The sequence below is a fragment of the Zootoca vivipara genome, chromosome 14 (genome assembly GCF_963506605.1).
Source record: "Zootoca vivipara chromosome 14, rZooViv1.1, whole genome shotgun sequence".
In the NCBI taxonomy this organism is placed as follows: domain Eukaryota; kingdom Metazoa; phylum Chordata; class Lepidosauria; order Squamata; family Lacertidae; genus Zootoca; species Zootoca vivipara.
The window spans coordinates 47,952,963-47,977,896 of NC_083289.1; the positions used below are offsets into that span (position 1 = coordinate 47,952,963).

The 24,934-nt window shown below is 47.9% G+C and overlaps 1 protein-coding gene across 4 annotated transcripts in view; it reads right to left on the bottom strand.

Annotated features, from left to right (window-relative positions):
* LLGL1 (LLGL scribble cell polarity complex component 1) overlaps positions 1 to 24,558 on the bottom strand; it is an 83,306-nt gene extending 58,748 nt beyond the window's left edge. For all 4 annotated transcript variants that reach the window (XM_035132325.2, XM_035132324.2, XM_035132322.2 and 1 more), the window contains exons 1-2: positions 24,104 to 24,558; positions 731 to 828 (exon numbers count right to left, since the gene is read on the bottom strand). In XM_035132325.2, the coding sequence (XP_034988216.2) occupies positions 731 to 828; positions 24,104 to 24,307 (302 nt within the window). In that variant the 5' untranslated portion in view covers positions 24,308 to 24,558. The remainder of the gene's footprint in view (positions 1 to 730; positions 829 to 24,103) is intronic.
* Between the last annotated feature and the right edge of the window lie 376 nt (positions 24,559 to 24,934).

Genomic DNA, 24,934 nt, shown 5'->3' on the forward strand with positions numbered 1-24,934 from the left:
GAGCCAAGCTCTGAGTTTGAGTAGATTAAGGAGAGCCAAGCCAGCCCACGCAATGCAGATGGGAAGGCCCTCTCCAACTTTTATCCGGGCTTCTGGGAGCATGCGATCGAGGGTGGCCAGAAAGGAGGAACAGATTAATTTTTTTTAAGCAGGCGGAACAACCAGTGCACATTTTACCTTTGTGCTGCAGGTCAGTTCCGTTGTTTTTGCATTGTTTTCGAAAACACAGAAACAGAAAATTTCAAAAAAAAAAGTAAGCAAACCAAATTAGGTTTATGTATCTCGAGGAGGCACTTTTGTTTCAAAACAGGATGCAGATATAGATGCAAATAATGAAATAACAACTGAAGGGAAAACTGGGTCGGGAAAGAGTAAGGAGGGCATGGGGAGGGAAAGAGGGTAGTAGGTCAGATCCTGATTGGGCACACACACATGCCCTCTCGGTCCTCCACCCAGACAAGCAAGAGGCGTTATCATGCTTCAAGGACACAACCCAGCCCCTGGGGTGCAAAGGAGGACAACAGAAGGATGCAAAGCAGTGGGAGGGTGTGCGGCTTTGGAAGAATTCTGTGGGCCCCAGAACGGGGAGCTTGGGGGCCGCATTTCCAGATCAGACAGCCATTTCCCAACAGGGTGCCCACCGGGAAGCTTTGTAGATACAAGTCAACCCTTACCTTCCCCTTCCTCTGGTGTCATGGAAGGGATGTCCAGGCCAAAGCAAAAAGGATACATTTTCACCGCTCCCGATTTGGTGCCGATGGCCATGATTCGTAGCTTGGGGTCGAAGGCCAAGGAGCTGGGCTGGTTGGGGAACCCATGCTCCACAGTCTGGAAGGGGAGAGGAGAAATATATGTTTTAATTACACCAGGGTCTCGTGTGTGTGTGTGTGTGTGTGTGTGTGTGTGTGTGTGTGGCAAAGGGCTTCATAGGAATCTGTTCCAGAATGGAGAGCTGAATGAGAAGCTGGCAGGGCTCCAGAGCAAGAATGCATGCCTACAGATTAAATGAAAAACACTACATATGCTTGTTTCTCGAAATTCTCTCTGTCAACCCAATCAACCTTACTGTAGGCAGCCAAAGGACATTACAATTTACGGGATTACAGAAAAGTAGAGCTGGAAGGAACCCAATTGTCATCTATCCCCGTGTTTCCCAACCTTTGGTCTCCAGCTGTTTTCGGACTACAATTCCCATCATCCCTGACCACTGGTATTGCTAAGGATGATGGGAGTTGTAGTCCAAAAACAGCTAGCGATTGGGAAACACTGATTTCTAGTGCAACCCCCTGCAACACGGTTCATATATGAAATATAAAACTTCTGAAGCAATACACAAATTAATTTGGAGGGGAAACTTGTTACGGAGATTCAGGGAACCACAGTGAATTCTCAATACTGAGAATTGTAATCTATTATACATTTGAATCCAGTATTTTGTTTACTCCGCCCCCCGCCCCGCCCCCCGATGGCTATTAACTGTGACTCTCTGTAACAAGTTTCTCCTCCAAATTAATTCACGTATTGCTTCGGGAGTTTTATATTTTGTATATATTTTGCATTGCAGGGGGTTGGACTAGATGGCCCTTGGGTCCCTTCCAACTCTACTATTCCATGATTAGAACGCAGAACGAGAGGCAAGTATAAGATAAGATAAGATAAGATATCTTTATTGTCATTGTCCCCTTGCGGGAACAACGAAATTACTCGGTTGCTACATCCACTCAGATAAAGCATTCCGCATAATCCAAAATTACAAAAAGCTAATTAAAAACAGTAAATATACTACAAAATAACAAGTAAAATAAGATGACTTCAAAGTCCGGGCTTTCCATTTAAGGCCAAAATTGCTCTAGAGAAGAAACTGTTCCTGAGACGGCTCGTTCTTGCCTGCATAGTTCTATATCTCCGTCCCGATGGCAGGAGCTGAAAGAAATGGTGACCAGGGTGTGTTGGATCTCTTGATATATCTAGTGCTTTTCTATGGCACCTGGTGGTGTAAATTTGTTCTAAGGTGGTGAGTGAGCAGCCAATAATGCTCTCTGCTGTTTTAATAATTCTACACAGCCCTGCTCTGTCCTGGGAAGTACAGCTTCCGTACCACACACATAAACCGTACGTGAGCACGCTCTGTATGGCACAGTGATAGAAGGCAAGCAGCAGCTTTTGTGGAAGATGGTTTTTCCTTAAAATTCTCAAAAAATACAGTCTCTGCTGCGCCTTCTTCACAAGCCCCCTCGTATTAACACTCCAGGACAGATCCTCCTGTAACTCAATGCCTAGAAATCTAAACGTTGTTACCCTCTCCACACAAATTCCGTCAATCAAGAGTGGCTGGACCTCATTCTTCTGTCTCCTAAAGTCCACCACAAGCTCCTTAGTTTTCTTTGTGTTTATGAGCAAGTTGTTGACTCTGCACCACTCTGTCAGCCGCTCCACCTCATCTCTATACTCAGTTTCACCCTCCTTATCAGAGATGAGCCCGATCACGGTTGTGTCATCTGCAAATTTGACAACCCTATTTCTAGGGTGGGCAGCGACACAATCATATGTATAAAGAGTATAAAGGAGCGGACTAAGCACGCATCCTTGTGGTGTTCCTGTGTTAGTCCTAAGCATGTTTGACATAAGTTTATATACACACAAACACAGAGTCCCCCTGCCATAGAAACACTGCAGATTGCAAAGGTTATCTGCAGAATCCTCTTGTTCATCTCAAGAAAGGCGGTGGCTGGGCCCATACAGATCCCATCACTCTGTGCATGCTCCGAAGACATGCACAAGAGCCCAATCACAAAGGGAGGGATTCAACAGTCCAAGGGGACACCTCTTGTTCTAAGGCAACCTTCCAAGGGCTGCAGAACGGTGGTGGGTGGGGTCAGAGACAAAAGTGGGTGGGGAAACACATGCAAATGGGACCATTGTAGAGTAGGCTACCGTAGTTTTAAGACATACTCACAGACCCTTCTCTATCCTCCATCCAAATGTGGCCTAAGCCAGGCTAGTATTTGCATAGCCACCCACAGAGTGGCTGCAACCCAGTCAGATGGGTGGGGTGCAAATTATTATTATTATTATTATTATTATTATTATTATTATTATTATTATTATTATTATGGCTCTGCCCATGGCCCCATCTGCACAATATACTTAAAAGCATCATCATACCACTTTAGGCCCTTAGGGCTCCCCTCAGAAAACATTGGGAACAGCCATTTGTTGAGAGCTTTGGGCTTGTTTAGGAGACCCCTATTTCCCTCCCAGAGCAACCGTTCCCAGAATTCCCTGGGAATCTCAGAGTGGTTTAACAGTCAGCCCCTTTTCCCAGGGAATTCTGGGAATGATCTTCTCCGTGAGGGGAATAAGGGTCAACTCTCCACACCCTTCCTTAACAAACCACATTTCCCAGAATCCTTTGGGGGGGGAGCCATGCTTTTTTAAAGTTGTGATGTTTCAAATGTAGGCACGGACTTTGTCCCTCAGGCCCCATCTCAGCCCCCACAAGGCCGCTTTGGTGGGCTCCCTTTAGCAGCCAAGAGCTGGGTTCAAGCAGGTTAAGCAGAGCCAAGCCAGCCCACGCGATGCAGGTGGGAAGACCCTCTCCAACTTTTATGCGGGCTCCTGGGAGCAGGCGCTCGAGGCCGGCCAGAAAGGAGGAACAGATTAATATTTTTTTAAAAAAATTGGCTGAGAGCTCGGCGCAAAGCAGCCACTCCTTCCTCATCTCCCCAGAGAACGTTTTCAGCCAAGGGCTGCGTTATTATTTTTCTCCCTTCCTTGGACCCGACAGACAAATGAATCTTTTCAGCCAATTCTAGCTTCGCTTCTCTCGGGCTCAGGGGTCAATGCGAGTGAACATTCAGCGGAGAGAGGAAGGCAGGGGGAGAAAGGATCTGCAATATATATAAAAAATATATGTTTCCACCTTCCTCTCCTTGCTCAGCCCCCATAGCAGACCACACAGAAAATGAAGCCAGGGTGCCCTGACACAGCGCAAAAGCAGGAGGCGGCAGAAAAGAGAAATCGAACAAGACCCTGAGCTAGGTTGCAGAAGGGTCTAGTATTTAGGAGCTGAGCAACGGAATGATCCCAGGGCAACGGGCAGGCCATGCTGGACACCTGCCAGCTTGCAAAACAAAGAGGGGCTTACATTTTCTTCCCCCGACCCGGAAAAAGGAAGCCAGAACAAAGAGGTTGACCAAAGTTCTCCACCCAGGTAGAACCCCAGAATCACACCGACTTGGCTCACGGAGAAGCGGGCAGGGAATCCTTTTCAGCCAGAGGGCCGCATGGCCTTCTGGGGGCCATGTGTGAGTGGTGGGTGGGACCGGGCCAACGAATGCTAGCTTTCCCTTTGCACAATAGGCTAGCTTCTATATACACACAGAGACACACTCTCTCCTCTATCCAAGCAAGCAAGAGGCATGTGATTCCTGCATTGCAGGGGGTTGGACTACATGGCCCTTGGGGTCCCTGCCAACACGACAGTTCTAGGGTTCCACGATCAGAGCTCGAGCAGATCGGAGCTTAACAAACTTGGGACCGGTTTACCTATGAGATCGGCTTACCCCGCAGGTGCCCACTTGACCACTTCGACTGGTGGAATTGGAACTACTATAAGCGCCACGTAACACCCATTCCACCTTTGTAAGAACTCGGGCATCTGCACTTTGGAACTCCCTGCCTATTGACATCAGGCAGGCACCTCCACTGTACGCTTTTTGGAGCCTGTTAAAAACATTCCCCCCCCCCCAAACAAGCCTATCTGTGTGCATAGCGTGAGGCTCTTAATCTCAAGGTCATGGGTTTGAGCCCCACATTGGGCAAAAGATTCCTGCATTGCAGGGGGTTGGACTGGATGACCCTTGGGGGCCCCTTCCGACTCTACAATTCTGTGATGCCCAGATGAGTCAGACGTTGAGGTGATTTTAATCTCTTTTAGTATTTTAACTTTTGTATGTGTTAAAGCAGGGGTGTACATTTCCCTTTATTTCCCTGCTTTAGCTCCTTGCGAACCACTTTGAAGTTTTGTTTGGTTTTTACAATCAATTGGTGTATAAATCTTATTAAATAGATAAATAAGGGCACATCCCAGCCGGGCAAAAAAAAAAAAAAACCGCACAAGGACAGAAACACACATGCTGAAGGGGTGTGGCCTGGCTAGAGTTCCTGGGGCCAGAAAAGAGAGCTGCATTTGGGGCCCCATTTGGCATAACAAGGTGGAGAACTGAACACAAAGGCAATTCAAAAGGTGCCATCAAGGAAAACAGGATTAAGGGAAATGAGCATAAAAGAGACTGCATTGATTTTTATCCCCCCTCCCTGCCTCCAAGGAGCTCAGCATGCCACAATGTGTTTGTCACCTGTTCCCTCCATACCCTGAAATCATTGGCTGAAATAACACAATTAGAATGTTAGATTGCTTTCGGAATGTTTTCAATGATATTGTTTTAATTATGTGTTTGCTGCGCTAGGCTCCTTTGGGAGGAAGGGCGGTATATAAATTGAATGAACATTGGTAATACGGTAATATTTTTAAAAGCACCACAACCCTGCGAATTAGCTTAGAGAGAGAAAAAAAAAGGGTGACGAACCCAATGGCAGAGTAAGGATTTGAACCCAGGTCTCCCGACACTACACAGGCTACCAATTCTTTTGCTTTCGGGAATCACGAGGCAGCAAGATCCTCCGCAGACGAGACTGCGAAAATCTGGAAGTTGTGTCCAGCTGCTCCTCTGGCTCCCATAATCGCTACGACACTTTCGCCCCCTCCTTCCCTCCAAATTTATTTTTGCTTTGGCCATCTTCAGTCTGCAGGACAAAGGCAACGCTGCACACAATTACGACACAGTTTAAAAATAAAACACAGGATACAATTATCGGGATTTCAAAAAGCAACCAGCAACACCTATAATTTAACAAACCACTCAGCGAACCATTTCTCACAGTTCCAAACCAGATGCAAAATAGCCATTAATTGAGAGAACTAAACAGATTATCACTTAGGTCACCAGACACTACCTTGCAAAACTCTGCAAATTGCATTCGTAAACACGAGGAGGAGGAGCTGATTTTGCATTGTGTGTGCACGTTTGTGTGTGCGTATGCAGATAGACCAGTGATGGGCAACCTTTTGAGCTTGGTGTGTCAAAATTTGCCAAAAAACCGGGCATAACTCGGGTGGTGTGTCACTTCGAGGGAAAAAACCATAATTTCATGATATTTATAGTTTAAATAACAAAAATGTATGATTGTAATATATAACTGTATTTAATAAACCAAAAACTAATTATTTAACCAAACCAAACCAAAGATCCCTTATTTATCACAAAGTGCCCAGAGTTGTTGAGCTTTTGGGGAGAGCTGCTGACCAAGGTTTTGGAGGTGTTTTGGGGGGGTGCAAAAGTTGCTTTCTTTTGGGGGGGGATGCCCCAAAGCTGCTGCGCTTTGGGGGGGGGGGGAGAGAACAGAAATAAATGACGAATATTACCTTCGCTGGAACTAACATGCAACACTAACATAGTCTGCCAAAGCGCCAAAAAACCCAGCACAGAATGGGTTAAAAATGAACGCTGTTACATCCAATCATCGTCTGCCAAAGCGCCAGAAAAAACAGCACACAAAGGGTTAAAAAACCAATCTGTGGCTACCAGCAGCAACAACAACAACAAAGGATCTGGGTTTTAACAGCGGAGCTGTAGCGTGAGGAGAAGCGGAATGGGAGAGAAAAACAACAACAACAACAACAGCGTGAATGGGCTGATGGGGCGCGTGCAAGCAGTGAGGGCTCTGCGTGTCACGTCTGACACGCGTGTCATAGGTTCGCCATCACTGAGATAGACAGACACACAAGACAGACACATTCCTTAAGAAGCAGATTTTTACAAGCAGGCCACCCTACCTAGCAGGGACGGGGAACCTGCATCTCTGCAAATGATACTGGACTCCGACTCCCATCAGCCCTACATAGCAAGTCCCACATCTCTGTATCCTGCAATCGCTCCAAGTCATGCACACAATCTCACGGCCCCTTGGTCAAGCACGATACTGCCCTTTCGTCCAGCTCATCTCTCTTAAGTTGCAAGGGCCACAGGCTTAGATCACAGACAGGATCCAATGTCCTGCATTGGCACGAAACAAGAGCACCCAGTTTCCAAGTTACGAATCCTGGCATATGGCTTACAACAGAGAAACCAAGCTGAGCAGCTCACAGTCTCAGATTCTCTGAAACAGGAGTGGGGAGGCTGGTGGCCCCTGGGTTTCTCTCTTTGGCCCCCAGGTTTCCCAACGCCACACCCCCTCTCTCTCTAGGACACGCCCCCTCACAGACCCTGCTCTGCACCCTCCTCCATCCCTTTGCCTGGCTAGGAGGGGGTCCTTGAACTGAGAAAATGCCTCGTTTGCCTGTATGGAAAATAGACTTGTGCGAGTGTGTAGAAACACAGCTGGATTGCACCCTTCTGTGCAAAGGGAGGAGTCACACCCATTGCCCTGCCCACTTTTGCATCTGGCCACACCCACTTTTTTACCTCTGGCCCCAGACACCACTGGCAAACGGCCCCTGGAAACTCGTCCACGAGAGAGCAAAGAAAAAGAGTGTCCACCTTTTTCTGCATCCTGGCAAATCAGCAAGTCCAAACAGATTCAGGGAGCTGCTTATGTCAACTTTTTGTCTACAATGACTGGCAGTGGCTCTTTGGGAAATTGGGAGGCAGGATCGTTCCCATCTGCTGCAGCCTGGTTTCTTTCTAAGTGGAGACTGCAGGGACTGAACCTGGGACATTCTGCATGCAAAGCAGCTGCTCTGCCGCACAGCTACAGCCTCTCTCTCCCTTTTCCATCTGCTGAGAGGGGGAGAAGAATGTCCCCCACCTCAAACTCAAGGCCCACTTCACCAGAACCTAAAATCACCTTTAAACATAGACACATATCACGGGAATCAGTCACAGGGCTGCATTTGTGTCACTCTATCCCTTTAAACCTAGACAGCATCTTAAAAAGCAGAGACATCACCTACAAAGGTCCGTATAGTTAAAAGCAGAGACATCACCTACAAAGGTCCGTATAGTTAAAGCTATGGTTTTGCCAGTAGTGATGTATGGAAGTGAGAGCTGGACCATAAAGAAGGCTGATCGCCGAAGAATTGATGCTTTTGAATTATGGTGCTGGAGGAGACTCTTGAGAGTCCCATGGACTGCAAGAAGATCAAACCTATCCATTCCGAAGGAAATCAGCCCTGAGTGCTCACTGGAAGGACAGATCATGAAGCTGAGGCTCCAATACTTTGGCCACCTCATGAGAAGAGAAGAATCCTTGGAAAAGACCCTGATGTTGGGAAAGATTGAGGGCACTAGGAGAAGGGGACGACAGAGGACGAGATGGTTGGACAGTGTTCTCGAAGCTACGAACGTGAGTTTGACCAAACTGCGGGAGGCAGTGCAAGACAGGAGTGCCTGGCGTGCTCTGGGTCCATGGGGTCACAAAGAGTCGGACACGACTAAACGACTAAACAACAAAATCCCTTTAAAGCACATCCAAAACACGTTCTTTCCTGCACATAATTCAGGGCATTGTTTAGTTTACCACCTTACAGAGTTACCATTCCCAGAAATGGGCAATGAACTAAAGTGCCCAGAAAGGATGGGTTTCGAACATGTTCACGGGGCCGCTGCCAAAAAAAGAAAGAAAACCATTGATCAGACAAAACAGCTCTGAGATCTTCGTTCGCAGGAAGAGAGAGATAGCCGTGGTTTGTTTGTGCTTCTTTCAGTGTTTACCAATCTTCGCATGCGGGGTTTGTTATTATTTTCTCAGGTGCTTCCTTAACACAGAGCCTGGCAACTGGGCTAGAAATGCCAACCCGGCAAGTCATGGCGGTTTCGTCAGCTCACCAGGGTTGTGACCGGGCGGAAGGCCTCAGAGGATGGGTCAACTGAGGATCACAGTGCAGGGGAAGGCAGAGGAGGCAACATCCGAGACATGCTTCTCCCCAGGCAGGCTTTGAACAAACAAGGGAGATGGCCTTGGCGATAAAGAGGCCAGCCAGGATCCTATGGATCAGGAAAGACAGGGACATCCTCCAGGCAGCCAGAAATGGCTTCTTCCTTAGGTCAAATCGGAATCATGCATTTTTAAAGGACATTTGCCCCACTTCTTTAACTGTCAAGGCTTCTCCCAAAGAACCCTGGGATCTGTAGTTCATTAAAGGGGCTGGGAATTACAGCACTGTGTGTGTGTGTAAAAACTACCATTCCCATGGTTCTTTGGGGGAAGCCATTACTACTACTTTAAAAACAAAAAGGGTAACATGTTTTAAATCAGGCATTGGCAAACTCGGCCCTCCATATGTTTTGGGACTACAACTCCCATCATCCCTGACCATCGGTCCTGTTACCTAGGGATGATGGGAGTTGTAGTCCCAAAACATCTGGAGGGCCGAGTTTGCCAATGCCTGATTTAAATCTATGGTGTGGATGGGACCCTGCTCTGTTGGGGGCAGTGCAGTTTGCCTTCCAAAGAGCTATCTGACTCAGGTTTTCGAATGGGATGGCCATGTGCTCTTTGGGGGGCTGCTGAGAGGCCTACGCCCCACTGAAACAGATCACACCACCCTACTTCTTCGAGAAAATGGTCCCCCGAGTTCGTTCCCCAATAAGCATAAGCTCTGGACAACTCAGAAATTGCTGTGTGTCTTAGATGGGCGCTCTCCTGCTCGACCAGAAGCAGGCAGCCAGAGTTGCAAGGATGCCTCTCAACCACCAGTATTCTATGCCTTTGTGAGCTTTTACCCTGCAGTACTTTTAACCCCAGGTGGCGCTGTGGGTTAAACCACAGAGTCTAGGGCTTGCTGATCAGAAGGTCGGCGGTTCGAATCCCTGCAATGGGGTGAGCTCCCGTTGCTCGGTCCCAGCTCCTGCCCACCTAGCTGTTCAAAAGCACATCAAAGTGCAAGTAGATAAATAGGTACTGCTCCGGCGGGAAGATAAACGGCGTTTCCGTGCGCTGCTCTGGTTCGCCAGAAGCAGCTTTGTCATGCTGGCCACATGACCTGGAAGTTGTCTGCAGACAAACGCCGGCTCCCTCGGCCTATAGAGCGAGATGAGCGCCGCAACCCCAGAGTCGGACACGACTGGACCTGATGGTCAGGGGCCCCTTTACCTTACTGCAGGTACAGAGGAAGTAAGAAACCCCCAACTAACCCAGCCTTTGCCAATAGGGTGCCCTAGTACAATCCAAATCGCATTGGATGGGCTCTATAAGGTGGAAAAATCTAATATTATTCCCCAGGGGAGAGCGTCTTCCTGCAGCCAATCAGAAGCCGCGCTTGGGTTTCAAAACATTTTGGAAGTCGAACGGCCTTCCGGAACGGATTCCGTTCAACTTCCAAGGTACGACTGTAATACAAAAGGTCCCAGGTTCAACCCCTACCATCTCCAATTAAAAGCAACCCGTTCCCCAACCAGGTAGAGAAGAGACGCTTCTCCACCTGAATGCATATAAAATTGCTTAGCTAACTTATTACCAAAGAATGCATATAACCCAGCCTAAGAGATTTATGGAATAATTGGTATTTTGGGTAACGTTTCATAACAACAAGTTCAACACTAATGTTCAACCTTATGCTGCTTTCAACCTGCTGTAACATTCAGAACATTTCTTAATGGCCTTCATCTTTGATTTATTTTGTTTATTCACACATAAAAGCTAGGGGGAAAAACCCCATGAATTTAAAAATAAGTCAGGGACGCTCCTCCTACTTTGAACCACAACATACTGTACTATGTTGAGCACAATATCTTTAACGGACAGGCAGCAGCACGGCTTTCAAACAGGACTGGAGAAAGGAGTTTCGGAAACCGAAAGCCCTAGAAAGAGAGCTTGGCCAAGCCAGCACATCGCTTGCCTTTTCCAATCAGCCTCCACATTCCACATTGCAAGAGACAAAGTCGGAAGGAATCAGCAGCACTATGAGAGCCACGCGGGAGAGATTCCCTGAGCAAGCGAGCAGCGATGGAATCTGACACATCAACGCAGATTTTTTCCTGGGCTTGGTGGAGTGCCAGGCCATCGGAGTGGGGTGGCATTTGAGGATCTAAAGCAGGTCCATTCCGGCCCGTAATTTTCCTGGGGTAAAATCCTTTAAAAAAAACCTCAACAACTTCAACCCTAAAAAAAAGCTCAGCAACTTCAACAATCCTTAAAAAAAAGGTTAACAACAAAGGTCTGCCCTTTGGTGTTTTTACATGAGTAGAATGTGTGCTTTTATTTAAAATGCATCTCTGGGTTATTAGCGGGCCATAGGAAATCATTCATTTCCCCCCCCCCCTTCAAAATATACAGTAGTTTGGTCCGACACACGGTCTGAGGGACAGTGAACCAACCTCCTGCTGGAAAAGTTTGCTGACCCCTGGTCTAAAGCATCTCATCTTGGAATCTCTCGTTCCCAAATGTTTTAAGAAAAGGAGCAGCGGGCTAGAGCAGATTAAGACGGCTACATTTCCTTCCGAAGTACATCTATTCTGCGAGAATCAGGTAGGCTGATCTGATCAGAGGAATCCGATACAGGACGCAAGTGTCGTGAAGTCATCACGACTGGGCAATCGCAGGGGCGACGGCGCAGATATTTTATCAGAACCCTTGTAAAAATTTAAAAGACAATAGCAATGGGGTGAGAAGGGCCGGACACCACATCAGTTGCCCCCTTTAAAGAGATAAGGAGACGGCAAAATCTCCAGCACTTAATTTTTCCACAGGAAAAAAAACCCCGTTTCGCAGAGTTTGTTGAACGGGTGCCGGCTGCAAATAAATATTCACCAAGTGTTTACTAAATGCAAGTAAAACAAACATGCTAGATGAGATCACGTTATAGCTGGGGGCAGTGTTATACAGTGGTTCCGCTCCTTCCTCCTGGGCCGTGTTCAGAAAGTGGTGGTGGGGGATGAGTGTTCAGACCCCTGGGCTCTCACTTGTGGGGTGCCTCTCAGGGTTCTGTCCTCTCCCCCATGCTTTTTAACATCTACATGCAGCCGCTGGGAGAGATCATCAGGGGGTTTGAGCTGGGTGTTCATCAGTATGCGGATGATACCCAGCTCTACCTCTCTTTCAAATCAGAACCAGTGAAGGCAGTGAAGGTCCTGTGTGAGTGCCTGGAGGCGGTTGGAGGATGGATGGCGGCTAACAGATTGAGGTTGAATCCTGACAAGACAGAAGTACTGTTTGTGGGGGACAGGAGGCAGGCAGGTGTGGAGGACTCCCTGGTCCTGAATGGGGAAACTGTGCCCCTGAAGGACCAGTTGCGCAGCCTGGGAGTCATTTTGGACTCACAGCTGTCCATGGAGGCGCAGGTCAATTCTGTGTCCAGGGCAGCTGTCTATCAGCTCCATCTGGTACGCAGGCTGAGACCCTACCTGCCTGCAGACTGTCTCGCCAGAGTGGTGCATGCTCTAGTTATCTCTCGCATGGACTACTGCAATGCGCTCTACGTGGGGCTACCTTTGAAGGTGACTCGGAAACTACAACTAATCCAGAATGCAGCAGCTAGACTGGTGACTGGGAGCGGCCGCTGAGACCACATAACACCGGTCTTGAAAGATCTACATTGGCTCCCAGTACATTTCCGAGCACAGTTCAAAGTGTTGGTGCTGACCTTTAAAGCTCTAAATGGCCTTGGTCCAGTATACCTGAAGGAGCGTCTCCACCTCCATCGTTCTGCCCGGACACTGAGGTTCAGTGCCAAGGGCCTTCTGGCGGTTCCCTCATTGCGAGAAGCCAAGTTGCAGGGAACCGGGCAGAGGGCCTTCTCGGTAGTGGCGTCCGCCCTGTGGAAAGCCCTCCCATCAGATGTCAAAGAGAAAAACAACTACCAGACTTTTAGAAGACATCTGAAGGCAGCCCTGTTTAGGGAGGCATTTAATGTTTAATAGATCACTGTGTTTTATTTTTCGGTTGGAAGCCACCCAGAGTGGCTGATGGGCGGGGTATAAATAATAAATTATTATTATTATTATTATTATTATTATTATTATTATTATTATAATAATAATATAGGGTAGGTGTGACTCCCCCCCCCCATTTCCTTCTGAGCAAATTTACAGTGGGCAAAGGCAAAAGTGGGCAAAACAAGGATTCCCCCCCCCCTTCCTACAGATGGATTGTTTCTACACATACCTCTCCAGGCAAGAGAGAGAGACCTTATCGAAATTCAAGGACACATTCCCAGAAAGGTTTCACTGAAAAATTCAGTCCTGTGAAGTTTATCACCGGATGTCCCTGAGCCCCAAACATCTGGAAGATGGCACATTAGGGAAGGTGTATATATGGGAACTGCACCCAATTACAGCGACTTACAGTAAGAAAAGCCTCTTTGGACTGTTGGTTGTCAGGTAATCTTCAGTTTGCCTCCCAGAAACAATCTCCAGGATTAATTAGCATCAGAAGACAAACACACACTTGCCCCAGCTTTGATTTAATTCTCTCCAGTTGGGAGTTCAGCCTTGGCTCACGATGAAACTCTATCCCAGAGAGACTTATTTTTAAAGGCTTTTTTTAAAAAAAATCCTCCTGCATTGGTGCAGAGCTTCTCTCCCTCTCACATAACACTAAAACTCAAGGTCAACCAGTGGGATCAACAGGTAGATGTTTCCAAAGTGAAGAAGCTGCACCACTGCATAGCTTGTGGGACTCCCTGCCACAGTACATGGTGATGACAAATGGCTTGGGTGGCTTTAAGCAGGTGTGTCTGGGGAAGGGCCGCAGCTCAGGGGCAGGAAATGCAGACGGTCTCAGGTTCAAAACCCCAGAATACACCCCCGCCTCGCCCAAAACCCTGGTCAGCTGCTGCCAGCCAGTGATGGACCAATGTGCCTGGCTCAGCCTCAAGGCAGCTTCCCACAGCACAGACACTGATTAGCCATGATGGCTAAGCGGAACCTCCAAGGCCAGAGGCATTCTACCTCTCAACAGCATTTTCCAGGAAGCATCTGGGCTGGCCACTGTGGGAAACAGAATTATGGGCTAGAGACACCTATTGCCCCGATTTCAGCAGGTAACCCTGATGCGTCCCTGCCTCAATAGCAACTGAACAACAAGCTCAACCCCCAAGGGAAGGGGGAGATGGCAGGAATTTATCCATCAGAACAAGAGAGCAACCTCGAGAAAGGTCTTCTGGGTCTGGGCACTTGGGCCTCACACATTCTTTAAACTAGTTTCTTCTCTCCTAGGGCACCGCCAATTCTTCCTCAGCACACAGCCTGGGGATTTCTGAATGAGACGGGGTGTCTGACAGCATTTGGATGTTGCTTCCGAGATCCAGGCTTCCCCAAACTTGATCGAAGAAGCAGCAACAGAGAGATGTGGAGGTAGGGCGATTCTTGTGCGTTTCAGCTCAGGACAGGCAATGGCTCCTTCTCAAGTCCCTCCGCTGGCTTCCTAAACCCCACGAACCGCTCCACCAGTGTAGTGGTTAGAGCAGTGGTTCTCAAAAGGTGTGGCGCGCCACACTGGTGTTGCAGGGGAGGATGGCAAATGTGGCCAGAAGGTTCAGGGACAATCCAGAAATCATTTAAACATTTCAGCGTTGTGTAGTGTAGTGTAGCATAGAGTCACAGAGTTGGAAAGGACCCTGAGAATCATCTCGTCCAACCCCCTGCAATGCAAGAATAAGCAGCTATCCCATCCAGGGATCGAACCTGCAACCATGGCATTATCAGCACCACGCTCTAACCAAATGAGCCACAGTATCAAAACATTTCTTTCAATTTGCGGATGGTTAGATATTCCAGAGCTGTGGCTCTTCTTCCACAGTTCCCCGTGAAATGTTGTTGTGAACAGGGATTTTCAACTCTGACAAATATGAAAGAACAGAAAAGAAAAAAGCCTTCTTGGTGTTGATGAGATGAGAGTTTGTTTGCCTCCAATTAGACTTTGTAGAAATGAGATCACCCGGCAAAAGCAAGCCCACGCCTCTCACTGAGTTTGTACACATACTTAAGGCACATATGCAAGAAGCTCATTTATAATTATATCTTGGGGATGACTCATGTTCTTACGTAGCTGCATTGTTTTATATCTTCTGGATGTCCTATGATCATGTTATAAAGTAGTTCCATCCTACATTATAAATCAAGTACTGCAAGGTGTCTGTTCCTTTTTGTTTTCCAATGTATTTCTTACCAATACTGTCGCACCTTGGAAGTCGAACAGAATCTGTTCCGGAAGTCCGCTCAACTTCCAAAATGTTCAAAAACCAAATTGTGGGTTCGGATTTGCTGCAGGAAGCTCCTGCAGCCAATCGGAAGCCGTGGAAGCCCCATCAGATGTTTGGCTTCCAAAAATTGTTCAAAAACCGGAATGCTCACTTCTGGGTTCTGATTGTTCGGGAGCCAATTTGTTTGGGAGCTAAGGTGTTCGAGATCCAAAGTACGGCTGTATAATATAGAATCGGTGTAGCGCGAGCAATTTTTTTTATTCTGAAAGCGTAGCCCAGAGAAAAAAGTTTGAGAGTCACTGGGTTAAAGCGTCAGACTGGGACCTGGGAAAGATCAGGGCTCAGATCTCCACTCCTTGAACCAGCCACCATCCATCAACTTATGCTACCCCCGCCGCCAGGGTTGTTGAGAGGATGACATAAGGGAAGAGATCCCTCTGCGTCACCTTGAGCAACTTGGAGAAAAGGCAGAATATAAATGCAATCAACAAGCACAGAATTGCCCATCTCTACACTCAGAGCTTGTCCTTCAAAGCTCAATCTTCTTGCGACCCTTATTACCCCTGCCTGGGACTTTTATTTAACAAACTCTAACTCTGCTCACCCACCCAAAGATTCTGTTCTTTCCAAAGGAACCCGCCCAATTCTCCCCTGCTGCTTCTTAGGCCTGTGCCCTAAACCCAAATTTTGCCCTTCGGTTTTCCCCCTGCTCCCCAGATTCGAAATTGTCCGAGAAACAGACATCCCCATTTCCGGATGAACACGCACATAGGATTGCACGATGAGCGTACCTTCCCGACAGCCTGGCTGCCCACACTGGAAAAGCCGCAACCCAAAATTAGTATTTCCTGCAACATTTTCGGCACTCTCTGTGCAGCCCACCAGGATCTGGGGAGCCTCCACCGCCTCCCACCCACCCCAGGAGATCAGTCAGTAACTGGGGAAAGGTCACTGGTCTTCCACAGCTGAGCGAGACCAGCACAGAAAGCTTGGCTGCCTCGGGATTGTCAGAAGGGCAAAGTTAAAGCTTCTACTCTTACTGAACTCAACGCAGTTGGCATGGGGGTTGGCGTTAGCATATGGGCAGGGTACATTCCTGTTTCTGTCTGTGCAGAGAGTATGTTTGTTTGTCTGTGTGGGTGGGTGTTCAGGAGTGAGCTGGGCACTGCTGTGTGGCCCCCCAGGCTGCTTCCATGCGGCCCTTGGGAGCAAAAAGGTTGCCTGATCCATGTCTGCAGACACCCCTTCCTGGCTGCATCCACACTGGACGTCTTAAAGTACGTAAGAGCCATGTGGATCAGGCCCATCTGGACCAGCATCCAGGGGCCAAACAGCTGGTTAATATTCTGCAGCCCTTTAAACATGTTTGTGAGAAGCAGAGGCTATTGCTTTGTTGCTTTGGTTTTTAACTATTTACAGTGGTACCTCTACTTGTTACATGCCCCTCTTGTTATGTATCCTTCGGGATACGCACACAGCAAACCCGGAAGTATATTTCTGGATTTTGTCGCGCGCGCATGCACAGTAGTGCTCTATCACACCGTGTGCAGAACAGGCACCTCCGGTTGCGGAAACCTCAGGATCCGACCAGAGCTCTGGAACGGATCCCGTCTGCAACCAGAGGTACCACTGTACTTGTATTTTTATCTTGTATTTTATCCTGTGAACCACCCGGAGATCTTGTGCCGAAGGGCGGTATATAAATCTAATAAATAAAAAATAGTAAATAAATAAAGTGCAAGAGCAACTCTCCCCTCCTATGGTTTCCAGCAACTGGTATTCAGAAGCATCGCTGCCTCTGACTTTGGAGGCAGGGCAGAGCCGTCCTGGCAAGTAGCCCTCGAAAACCCTCTTCTCCACGAAATGGTCCAATTCTCTTTTAAAGCCATTCAAGTTGGCGGCCATCTCTGCCTCAAGTGGGAGGGAGTTCCGCAGTTTAACGATGCACCGTTGCGTGAAGAAGGGCTTTCTGTTATCTGCCCCAAATCTTCCAACATTCAGCTGTGCTTTGGATGCCCCCGGAGTTCTTTCTGGTGTTAGGAGAGAGGGAGGAAAAACTTTCATCTCCCCGCCTCCTCAGTTTATGAACTTCTATCATGTCACCTCACATACCCAGGATTAAATTTATGCGCAGAGAGGCCCCCAGAGCCTCCAAATTAAGAAGAGCTCATTGTCCTCCATCACTGGGCCATCTGCCTGCTCTTCTCGCCACACAGATGTTCTATGCCGGAGAAACAACCCCCCTCCCCGTGGGACCATTCAGGAGGCCTTTCCAAATTAAACAAGCTTTGCCTCCCTTGCCAAAGTTCAAAACAGAAAGAGGCAAAAATGCAGGAGGATTCGGAGACCTTCAGAAAAGTAAAGTTGCCTGCCACCTTTAAAAAGAAAACACAGCTTGATTCTTGTGCATTTAACAGGTGAAACTTTTCTTGGGTTGGAGATGGGGATTTTGCCATTGGCTTTGCGTTCTAAATTCTTACACCCAAGGCTACATTAGAGACAGAAAAGTAGAGACCTTAAACAAGAGAAAATATGCTAAGAAGCGAAAGGTATAAGTTTCGAGAATAAGTATAATTGTTGGAATGTTTGTTTAAAGAATAAGAGGTTAAATAGGGACGAAGAAATCTGCTATGCTTATTAGTATGAAAGTATGAAAATCAGAAGGAAGGGATCTGAGGAAGTCACCAAGATAATGTTAAAGTAAGAGATTGAAAATGTGATTACTTCTTTCTTTCTTTTTCTCTTTTTTCTTTTCTGTCTATTTTCTTGTAAATGTATGTTCGGATATATAGTTGGGTGGACACCCGCCTGTATCTCACCTTCTCACTCTAGACTAAGAGCCTCTTGGTGGCAGGGGGAGGGAGGGGGGAGGGAGGGGGGTAGGAAGAAACCCAATCATAAAATGGATCCTTCGACTGACCACCATTCATGGAGCTCTCTTGTGGCAGGAGGGGGCTTGTGGAGGGTGGGTTAGAAGAAGGGAAGAATATGTTGTGTATGTTTTTCTTTATTGTGTAAAACCAATAAAAAGTTATTTGGGGGGAAAAATAAACAAGAGAAATCATTTGGCATTAATTATTATTATTATTATTAGAATTTATATAGCATGATAAGAGAGGAAATTATCATGGTGGGATATTCTTCCCTTGCAAGAAATGGTCAAGCCACACAGCTTATCAGCGGTGGTATGTAGTGGTCAGACTAGGACTGGAGAGACTCTGGTTCGAATCCTCATGCAGCTGTGAAGATTGTCAGGTGACTATGGGCCAGCCACTCTCTATGGTAGATTACCCTACTTCATGGGGGGGGGGTTGCTGTGAGCATAGATGAAGGAAGAATAAATTTGGGCATGCCCTCTTGAGCCCTATGGAGGAAGGGCAAGATAAAAAATTGCCAGCGCATTTTGCATTTTCCAACCCAGGCGCGAAAACATTACGTGCTCAGTTTCTTCTTTATGCAAGAAGGGAGAAATCTTATCATCACATCCCTAAATCAGCAATTTTAGGGGGGGAATTGGGGTGCGGGGAAAGAGGAGATAAGAGTGGAAACTTCCCAAGGAAAATGCAGCACTCAGTGTTAACCTGAAACAGTTAATACCCCTCTGCCTTTCTCTGCTCCAAAAAATCCTCCGCAAATACAGGGGGGCAGAGCACAAAAGCAGACACAAAGGTAGAAGAGATTGCGAGATATTTACCTAGAGAGCATAAGCACATTGATGTGCCTGGGATACCAGCATGACACAGTTAAGCTAAATTCTCCCGCAGCTCCTAACTCAGGCACTGAAACAGTCAAGCAGAGCCAGCCAGCAGGCTCATCAAGCCTGCACAACAAAGAAGACCAAAAGAAGGAAGATAAAGACAGACTGTAAATCAAGGATTGAGGGACGAAAGCTTCCCCTTGGAAACAGACAAGAGCTCGAGATTTGAAGCAGAAGAACGGTGAGGTTTGATCTCTTTGTTGTCCTGTTGGGAGTCCAGGCAAGTAAACGAACCATTACTGTAGCTCAGTGGCACTAGAACAGGCATCCCCAAACTGCGGCCCTCCAGATGTTTTGGCCTACAAATCCCATGATCCCTAGCTAACAGGACCAGTGGTCAGGGATGATGGGAATTGCAGTCCAAACATCTGGAGGGCTGAAGTTTGGGGGTGCCTGCACTAGAACATAAGTAGGCAAACTAAGGCCCAGGGGCTGGATCCGGCCCGTGGACAGTCCGGGAATCAACGTGCTTTTCCATGAGTAGAATGTGTCCTTTTATTTAAAATGCATCTCTGGGTTATTTGTGGGGTGTAGGAATTTGTTCATTTTTTCCCCTTCAAAATATAGTCCGCCCCCCCATAATGTCTGAAGGACAGTGGACCGTCCCCCTGCTGAAAACGTTTGATGACCCCTGCGCTAGAGCATCTGCCAGAGATCCCAGGTTGAACTCTCAACACCTTTCCGGCCCCACCTAAGTTCATTCAAGTTCATCCAAGTGATATCAGGATTTGTACGCTGAAAAAATACTGGTTTATAGAAGACAGAATGCTTGGATTTTAAGGAATGAATATTATATGTAGCTGCAGGACAGGGAGCCGGAAGTCCTTTTACTCTTTCTATATTTCTTTAGTTTTCTCTCGCTGTTCTTGGTCTTTCTCAGGTCTCTTCTTATACAGTGGAACCTCAGTTTATGAACACCTCGGTTTACAAATTTTCGGTTTACGAACGCCGCGGACCTATCTGGAACGGATTAATTCACTTTCCATTACTTTCAATGGGAAAGTTCGCTTCAGTTTATGAACAGACTTCCGGAACCAATTACACCCATGCTTCGGGTTAAGCACGCTTCAGGTTGAGTACTCCACGGACCCGTCTGGAACGGATTAATCCACTTTCCATTACTTTCAATGGGAAAGTTCGCTTCAGTTTATGAACGCTTCAATTTATGAACAGACTTCCGGAACCAATTGTGTTCATAAACCGAGGTACCACTGTACTGTACTGTATTTTCTGACCTCGTTTTTCTCTCTCTTTTTAGACTAAGTAGCTGTTTTCTCTTTATTATAAAAAGATACTTTGTAATGGGCATGTATTTTTGTGAATAAGTATCAATAAATAAGTTTTTTAAAGATACAGTGTAATAAAGACCCGCCTAAAACGCCTGGAGGAGCTGCTGCTGGAGGTGCAGGCAATGCCGTCTTGAAACAGAGAGAGCCAGGGGTGGTGTTGCTGTGGTGAAAGTGCTGGAATAGGGCCCGGAAGACCCGGGTTCAAATCCCCACTCAGCCGTCAAACTCGCCAGGTGACCTCGGGGGCCGGTCACTCACTGCCAGCCTAACCTACCTCACAGGGTTATTGTGAGGATAAAATGAGCAGGGCAGGGGAGAATTGCCTAGTCTGCCTTCCGCTCTCCCAGAAGGAGTAAATGGGATAAGGCAGTTTCCTGCGCAACTAGGTAATAAAGTCCCCCGGAAACGGACACCCCAGCCTAGATTTGGCTTTTTGGAATACGGCAAAAGGAAAGGAAGACGGCAAATACTGCAAATGAACAGTAAAGTGGTATTGCCACTTAAGGCTATCAAATGCCTTGACAGCATCTAAAGCTAGAACGGTCATTGGTTCTGAACAAAGTTGGCCCAAGTAAAGAATATTGAGAAGTCACCCAATAGGGAGTGCAGCAGACCTCTGTCATATAAAACCAACTTGGCCTTTATCTATGTCAGGCACCCCCAAACTTCGGCCCTCCAGATGTTTTGGACTACAAACCCCATCATCACTGACCACTGGTCTTGTTAGCTAGGGATCATGGGAGTTGTAGGCCAAAACATCTGGAGGGCCGCAGTTTGGAGGTGCCTGATCTATGTCGTTTGGCGCAATTATTGATAGCCTAAAAGCTAGCAGGCCTGGGAATAATTTAGCATTTATTAAAGAGATGGGCCTGTATGACCCCTTCTTGTTCCCAAGTCTTACGGATTGTATTTGCAAGTGAGTGTGCAAATATTTAAACCACAGGGGAGCAGGTGGGCAAGAACCCCAGGCAAAACCGCTGGGAGATCCATGATCCCCAGATGATCTAATTATTAGATATTTATTTATATCCCTACCCTGACAGGAAGTCAAGGCAGCTTGCAGATAAAATTGAGAACAGCATTTTCCTCTCCCCGGCCCTTAAGCTGGAAGAAGCGAACACTTGACCCTCCAGGTGTGGTTGGACTACAACTCCCATCAGCCTCTGCCAGCATGGCTAGCGATCAGGGCTGGTGATGGGAATGAGAGGCCCAACATCTGGAGGGAGGCGGAGTCCCCCATCCCCACAACCAGAGGCAATCATTACATCTTATTTATTTGGGGTTTTTACACTTTAATGTGTGGGGACCCAGGTGGCATTGTGGGTTACACCACAGAGTCTAGGGCTTGCTGATCAGAAGGTCGGCGGTTCAAATCCCTGCAACGAGGTGAGCTCCCGTTGCTCGGTCCCAGCTCCTGCCCACCTAGCAGTTCGAAAGCACATAAAAATGTGCAAGTAGATAAATAGGGACCGCTCCAGCGGGAAGGTAAACAGCGTTTCCGTGTGCTGCTCTGGTTCGCCAGAAGCAGCTTTGTCATGCTGGCCACATGACCCGGAAGTTGTCTGCGGACAAACGCCGGCTCCCTCGGCCTATAGAGCGAGATGAGCACCGCAACCCCAGAGTCAGACATGACTGGACCTGATGGTCAGGGGCCCCTTCACCTTTACACTTTAATGTAACAAAAATCCAATGGGTTTACATAAAATAATAATAATGAAACATTCTGTAAAATTTCCTTTAAAAGGAAGCACAACCCATGTGTCACATACAAAGCTGAGCAGTGTACAAAATTAAAAGTCGAAATTCCAGGAAAGCTAGGGTAGCAGAATACAGTTTCTTCACACTTCCTGAGTATTTAGCACTGAAACCAGGGCTACACAGTTCAAAATGTGAACTTCCAAGATACAATGGATGTCTTAAAGAGTCAAAGGAGGAATTAGGATGCTGGGGGGGGGGGGAGGAGAGAGAGAGAGAGAGAGAGAGAGAGAGAAAGTCATTTAAATAGGAGGAAAGATTCTGCTTTAAAAACCCACAAGACACACACACAAAGGGCTTTTCAGCAGACTTACTGCAAAAAGAACCTTGATTCTTTGGAAGTTTGGATTCCCAGAACTGCAACGAACTATCGTTGCATGAGTTTTATTACTTCCATCCGCTCGAGAGGGATGTATAAGAAAGAAGTTAAAGGGTTTGTGTGTGTTACTGCAGATGCCCAAGGGAAGAGGAGGGGAAAAACCTCACAGCATCTCAGGGGGGGGGGGGGGAGCAAATCCAACTCCCAGTTTCCTCCTGGACCAAAATCAGAGGGCAGGACAAATGGTGGTGAAAAGGCAGGGAGCCGTTTACAAAGAATTAAGCATCATTTAAGTCTGCAAAGTAAAAAAAGGGGGGGTAAGGGGAGAGAGAGGAAGAAATAAGATTTTGTTTTTAATCCCCTCTCATCCCAGTCCAATCTTTAGAGACTAGAGGAGAAGTGGTGGTGGGTGCAGTGGGAGGGAGGGGAGATTTTGCATGAAATGCAACCCAGCAGTGCGGCTAACAACTCCTGCCAAGTCTACACACACACACACACACACACACACACACACCCCAACCATTCTCTCATACACGAACTCAACATCACACTCCCGGAGCTCTGCTGAAACAAGGATGGTGGTATTTGCAGCATGAAATAAATAAATAGCATTGAAAAGGTAAAGGAAAAAGAAGCAGATCCATTCTTTGGCCAACTCCTCCCATTCGGAGGAGGAGGAGGAGGAGGAAGAAGAAGAGGCACCCTAATCTTTGCCAGGGGTGAGCGTGGGAGGAAAGGAAACCTGTGCACACTAGCACACACAAAACAGTTGCAAGGTGCCATCCGGAGTCTTTGTTGGGTGTTCCCGAATTGCCCCAAAGGGGAGACCCCTCTGGAAATTCCTTCCACGCCAAGGAGAGCAAAATTTCCTCCACTTTCTCTCCACAAAAGTATCTCATCCATTCTTTCTTCTTTGAGCTGACCCTTCTTTTCACATAACACGCACCCAAAAAGACCCCCAAACACTGATATCCATCCTCTGGTCCCTACTTTTGGGGAAGTGTTTGCACTTCAAAGGGAGAAGCTCCATTGTCTTACTAGAGCACCTTATCCAGATGCAAATGAGATTATTTGGGGGGGGGGATAAGGGAGGTGCAGCTGTTTCCATTCAAACATTTCTCTCTCTCTCTCTTTCCTCTCCCAGCGAGGGATGGAGCAAACCCACGCCCCACTCTTAAGTTAGCTAGCAACCAGCCTACCCCAAACACTCCCTTTCAAAAAGCGGGGTAGCTAAACCGGGCACCCACTCCCCATTTTCAAAGGGCGGCTCGTTGGGCTGGCTGGCCCCTCACCCCAAAATTGCAACTTCCCCAGGGGAAATCTCTCTCCCCTCCCCGAAAAGTGGGTCACAAATACACAGCCCCTCTTCCAAAAGACGACCAAAACGGATGTGCACCCCCAAAGACTCTCATGGTTGTTGTTTTTTTTGGGGGGGGGTGATTTCCCAAACACCTAGCTGTGACCAACAGAACTGACCTCCACCAAAACAACAACAACATAAAAACACACCCCAGTTCTTCCCCTCGCTGCTTCCCCCCCCCAAGAGGCAGAGAGGACCCCCACACAGGGGAAAAAAAGAGAGATATTTGAGTCATTTGAGACCAGGGAGACCAGGACCACCACCCCATTTCAGTAGAGGGCCGAGACCGGTTGCAAAAGTTGCGGGGCGAGCAAGGCGGACCCCAGCCCCATTTCGGGAAAAGGAATGGGGGAGCCCTGGCCAGGTGGGTGGTGGATGGGTGGGGTGCGGTGGGGTGGGGGGTCTTGCGGCGGGTCTCTACCTTGTTGAAGGCGAAGAGGTCCTGCTTGATCTTCTCCCGCTGGGGGTCGTGGCCCTGGCGGCGGAAGCGAAACTTCATCATCTTGCCCGGCGGCGGCAGCGGCGTCGGGGCTCTTGGCCGAGGGGGGAACAATGCCGCGCGGGCGGCGCTTCCCCCATGCAGCACAGGCGGCGGCGGCGGCAGCGGCAGCGGCGCCCTCCGCATCCAGCAGGAGCGAGCGCGGCAGATGCGCCCAGGTTGCAACAGCAGCGCAGAGAGGGCTGGTCCGCCGGGGAGGGCGCGAGGGAGGGAGGCAGGCAGGGGAGGGGGCGCCCGAGCGACGCCCGCCGCAGCCAATCAGAGGAGACCCCGCGGGCAGCTCGGCTGGACAATGGGCTGGAGAGAAAGAGAGAGAGAGAGAGACCCAGAGGAAAGGAATCGAAGGAAGGCCGGGCGGCTGCTCGCCAGCTGCTCTGAACCCCTCCCGCGCCGCCTCTCTGCGCCTGCGCAACGCGACCAAAGCCTGCTGGGAAATGTAGTTTTTTTAAAAAAAATAGTTGGGAGGGTTTGTTTTGTGTGTGCATGGCTTGTTTGCAGATCAAGTTGCATATAAGCACGCCCCAACGTTTATCCAGTGAAAATAGGGACGTCCTATTCCATGATAATAAAAATAAAAACCTGTGTTTTTCTTCTATGTAACTCACCATGAAATAGTAGTGAATGCCACATTTTTAACCGGTGCTTTTCTTCTAGGGAAAAACGGTGCCGGTACTGGGTACCCGTGAGTACCCTCAGAGAGAAAAAGCACTGATAATAATAACAATATTTATATCCTTCTCATCTGACTGGGTG